The sequence below is a fragment of the Athene cunicularia genome, assembly GCF_003259725.1.
Source record: "Athene cunicularia isolate RWA chromosome 2 unlocalized genomic scaffold, athCun1 chr2_part1, whole genome shotgun sequence".
NCBI classification, from domain to species: Eukaryota; Metazoa; Chordata; class Aves; order Strigiformes; family Strigidae; genus Athene; species Athene cunicularia.
Window position 1 is genome coordinate 33,866,165 of NW_020799095.1, and position 5,240 is coordinate 33,871,404.

A 5,240-nucleotide genomic window follows, 5' to 3' on the forward strand; every position below is an offset into this window, starting at 1 on the left:
GCTGCTGGAGGCCGGGCCCGGGGGCGGGGGCGGGGCCGCGCCCGTGTTTACCTCAGGGCCAAGGCACGTTGGAATGCGCGGGGGGCCGGGCGGCAGGCCGGAGCGGAGCGAGAAGCTGGCGCTGTACCTGGCCGAGGTGGAGAAGCAGGACAAGTACCTGCGGCAGAAGGGCCGGTTCCGCTTCCACATCATCCCCGACGGGAACTGCCTGTACCGCGCCGTCTGCAAGGCGGTGTACGGGGACCAGCGGCTGCACAGCGAGCTCCGCGAGCAGACCGTGCACTACATTGCCGACCACCTGGACCACTTCAACCCCATCATCGAGGGCGACGTGGGAGAGTTCCTCATCGCCGCCGCCCAGGACGGAGCCTGGGCCGGCTACCCGGAGCTGCTGGCCATGGGGCAGATGCTGAATGTCAACATCCACCTCACCACGGGCGGCCGGCCCGAGAGCCCCACCGTTTCCACCATGGTTCACTACCTGGGGCCCGAGGACCCGACGCGGCCCAGTATCTGGCTGAGCTGGCTTAGCAACGGGCACTACGATGCTGTGCTGGAGCGCGTGTGCCCCAACCCGGAGTACGAGGCGTGGTGCAGACAGACTCAGGTACAGCGCAGGCGGGACGAGGAGCTGGCCAAGTCCATGGCAGTGTCCTTGTCCAAGATGTACATTGAGCAGAACGCCTGCTCTTGAGACCACCCGGGCCGCAGGCTGGGAGCTTTGCTGCAGGGACGGGGACGGACAGAAGGTGTGCTGGCTGTGATGGTGATGCCTTAATCCTTAATGAAGCAGCAGCACCCCAGACTGAGAAGGACTGTCGGTTATGAGGAATAAACACAAATGTGTTTGTAATAGTCTGTTGTAAAAACTTTGACTCGGATTATTTGCAAGCAGATTCTCCGTCTATGTTTATGTCTCCCCTTCCTGCTGTCTCCCTATTTTCTATGAGAATGTATTTTTTGCACAATATTTTTAAACTGTTACCTCCATCTTCTACATCTTACATTAGTATCTGGCTTTCAGCTGTACAGCCAAAAACGTTTGTAAACAGTTTTTGTAAATAAGGCTTATGATGTAACAGCTATTTTTTGCTGTGTTTTTTACCCATAAACCTTATATTTTTACCAGAAGAAGTTGATGTCAAACTGACCCTCCCTAATTGATGAAAGCATTGTGGGTGTTTTCTTGCAAAACTAAAACAATGGTTTTTGTAAAAGTGCAGCAAAGTATGAACAGACTGCTTTTCAGAACATTTGCTTTCTCTGCCTGGAGCACAGAACAGGTCCTTTGAGCCAGTTGGAATGCAGCTACACATGAACAGTACAGGGAGCAATTGACTCTTCTGTATTTAATTACTGTTTTGAGTAAACTGGCCTCTTGATGCCTGGTTGGCTCGCCCTGTGCTCCATTTATATTATTTATCCGTAATAACAGAACATTAACTTGCAATAGAATGTTGTGACTAGATAATAGTCTCCCGCTTTGGCAATAATTGCCTTGGCTGCACCTTGGTGTTTGTGTTCTTGTTTCTGGGGTTATGGTGTCTTTTGTATAAGCCCTGCTTCTCTTTTGGCACTGGTGTTGCACCAACAAATCATGTTCTGATCACAACATTTTATTCACTTGATGTTATTTTCTAATCGAGAAATCTGGAATGGTATTCTGCATTACGGTTTAAAAGAAAAGTATTTAAACTGAGGTTTGTATGGTTTGCTGGGTCAAACATTTAAATGTTTCCAAGCTGAATTCTGTCTCTTCTACTTTCTGATTAACTTGTTAGATATATTTATTAAGTAATGCAGTTTGTACTTTTTTATTTTGTAATATATTGTGATTTTGGAATTTATACTGTATTTGTATAATAGGAATATTCACAGCTAAAATGGAATGAATAAAGAATATAATTTTACTTGGGCTCTTTTTTTTCCAACCTTTGCATTCCTGGAGTGCTGAAGAAATGTAAGTGGATTCCCAGAAGGCCCTTTAATTTTCTTCCTCTGCCTTACTTTCCCCAATTAAGAGGTGGGGAGAAGGGGCAGGGTACTTCACAAACACAAACCACTGATAATTCTGGTGTCTGTGAATATGTGTGAGAAATAAATTTAAAGACAGCTTAGTATCTAAATCTTTAGTAAGAAAGCAATTTTAGCATGTATTTGCCAATGAGAAGCATTTTTCTGTATTAATATGCCTTGCAAGAGGAGTTCTCAAGCATAGTATCTGGGCTGGTAATAGTGTTGTGTTGAACCAGCTCTCTACTAGGCCACGCACTCCTGGGCTTGGACTTCAGTAACGAGGAATCTCCATTCTGCAGACAGTAACAAACTTGTTTTAGATTTGCCTTGTCACCAGTGATACCTCAGCAACCCCTTTCTTGTTGCCTGAATAGAGGTAATGTCATAAGGAAATACAGCTTTTTGCACCCCTTACAAGATAGAAATGCCTTGCAAGTTGTTAAGTGGTACTCTGTGTGTGTGTGTGTGTCTGTGTGCGCGTGCATGCATTTACAAATCTACCCCTGGTCTCAAAATACCAGCAATCTATCCTTAAATGACAGGAGGGTTAAGATTAAAAACTAACTGAAATGCAGCAATTTTAATTGAGTACACTTGTGATAAAGAGCTGCAGGATTGATTGTATATTTAGTAAGGGTTTATGTGGTGCGAAGAGTAGATATAAATGAATTTATTGTTCTCTCCAAAATATTGGTAAATGCAGACTATGTTTTCCCCCCCATTTTCTTAACTAACAATTATGCTTTTTCTTTAAACATAAAATAATGGTGGAAAAAGCCAGTCTTGCTAGTAGTCCGCTATTGCTTAACTGTCCTGAATCTCTGGAAAGCTGAGTTCTGAGGTGAGAGCAAGGCAAAGATGCAGATATGGATGTGTTCGTAAGGGACAGAATTAGTTGATGATGAAAATGGCTACTCAGGTGGCTGTAAGACCAAAAATGTTAATGCTGCATCACTAAATATCAGTGATGTGCTTGCCTGATTAAAAACTTTGTATCCAGACTGCTTAGCTTTTGGGTTGGACATAATGAATTCATTCAAGGATGTCAATATCCCAAACTTCTTTAAAAAACCATTTATTTTAGGTCTTTTAACATTACCATTTTCAGCTATTTAATGAATTGTGATTACACATTTTGTTTGTGTTTTGTGGCACAAACCTTAGAAACATCCATAGACTAACCTAAGTCAAGAAGGATTGATACTGCAGTGTTCACTCTGTGAGATATAGTTTATATTAAAGTATCAACGAAAAAGTGTTAGAAATGAACACGCAGAACCCTAGGATAAGTTCCCACAGGGTTCCTTAACAAGTTTGATGCTGCTGTGTGAGTCACAGGGACACACAGATAACTTTAAGGAATTTGAAAAAACTAGGTTACTTGTTGAACTAGTTTCCAAAGACATTGAGGATGTATTGCTGAAACGTAACAAGGCACTTGTTTTTGCAGCTTGCATTACAAACTGTGTCTATTCTAAAAAGAAATTACAAAAATGGCATGTCAGATGTTCCAGGCACATGGAAGGTGAAAACTGTTTTTTATCGCTCTAGTGTTTAAAATTCAGCTGAGACATTGAGTTCAGATGCAAGCTGGTGCTGTTTTCCCTGAGCAGTAGGGGCAGTTTTATGGAGTAGTTTTACAGAGGCAGTGATCCCACTGCGGACAAAGCCTTACAAAACTGCTTGTAACATTGTCACTTGCTGCCAGCAAAAGCGCAAGTAGATGCAAGTTTTCCCTTACTGTCTCCTTTCAACAGTTCCAGTAACAATGGAAGGACAAATGTCCTTGCTCATAATTTCAGTACCCGATTATTTTAACCTTGGTTAATCACTTGCATAACCCAGCTAATCCTTAGACTTGTCTGGGGATGTTGGTCAACAGACTATTATTGACAATAAGTGAGAAGGAGAGCTTAATTTTCAGTATTCAGTTATATGGTCCTGTAAGTCAGGTAATAAATGTTTTAATTCTCAACTGAGCAAATGTGAGCTGGAGTCTGTGGGAGCATAAACTTTGTGATGCCATCTTTGCTTGTATTTTATAATATAGTTGTGAATTAGATGACATGTTGAATGCTTCATTTTAGGATTCTCTTAGGTCACCAAGACTATGGCATTCTCTCACTTAACGTGCAATGGGTATGGTAGAGTTTTCATGTGTATTGAGCAGACTCTGTTACACAAAGCAAGGTTTGCAAGAACTGAATTGGTTTGTACTGTGTACAATTGTACAATGAATGCATCCCAAAATAAGGGTGGGCAAGTAGGAAAGCGGATATTTGTATAAGCATCATTGTTCTTCATCTCAGTCAGTGGTTTTCTTTTTGGAAAGTTCAGTGGATGGTTCTGTGTTTAGTAACTTAGGATGCGTAAAAGTTGCCTAATGCCGGCTACTGGGTTTATCTGTCCTGTTGGACATGGCTGATACATTACACATGTACAAGATAAATCTGTTACATTAATGTCACTTGTAAATAAAAGTGTATTTCAGTACTCCTTGTGCATGTACTAAACCACGTGGATCTAAATATTTCTTCTGTCTGCTTTTGCTTTTATTATGTCAGAATCAACTGATAGGGTTTTTGAGGATAAAATTCAGTTTTGGTTTAGTGGTTTGTCACTGCACACATACATGGCTTCTGAATCCAAGTGGAAAATGATGACTGGTATCTCACAACAGGGACAAGTACCTAGCATTAACATTTTTTTTCTTATTTTTTGCTTACACTCTTTCATACATATTTAACAGTTTGCTGATATACATTGATAAGTGTTCCTAGGATGTTGATAAAAAATGGGGAAAAATGAAAAAACCCTCAGCTTTGGTGTTAAAAAGATTGTCCAATTTCTGAATGGCATGATTATATGAAAGTATGCAACATGCAGAAAAGTTGTGAATAGCTGTTTGAAAGGACATCAGCTCTGCCAAGTACAATTCTATAGTTATCAAGGGTTTTTTTAAAGCAGCAGAAAAAAACCCCTTTGAACTTCTTAGTAATATACAGGCTGATTTATAACATGTACAAGTGCATTTTAATTGAAAAAAAAAAGTGGCTTTCATACTCCCTGTTCAGTTTTAATTTATAATCTGTGTTTTTTTAAAAGCAGGTTTATAGTATTAATAGATAGCAGGATAGAGCAATGCAGTAGTATATTGTAGACATTTTTTTCCTGGAGTTAGTACTTAAAATCTTTTTTATACAAGAAAACCCATTCACGGTATT

At 41.0% G+C, this 5,240-nt stretch overlaps 1 protein-coding gene across 1 annotated transcript; it reads left to right on the forward strand.

The window, feature by feature from the left end:
* The first annotated feature begins 73 nt into the window (after positions 1-73).
* OTUD1 (OTU deubiquitinase 1) lies at positions 74-1,910 on the forward strand. Its single transcript, XM_026843597.1, has one exon. It carries the CDS (start codon positions 74-76, stop codon positions 692-694), a length of 621 nt encoding a protein of 206 aa, XP_026699398.1. The 3' UTR covers positions 695-1,910.
* Positions 1,911-5,240: the final 3,330 nt, after the last annotated feature.

Excerpts from the sequence above, each read along its gene's own strand:
- OTUD1 (XM_026843597.1), top strand. The coding sequence starts at position 74 with ATGCGCGGGGGGCCGGGCGGCAGGCCGGAGCGGAGCGAGAAGCTGGCG.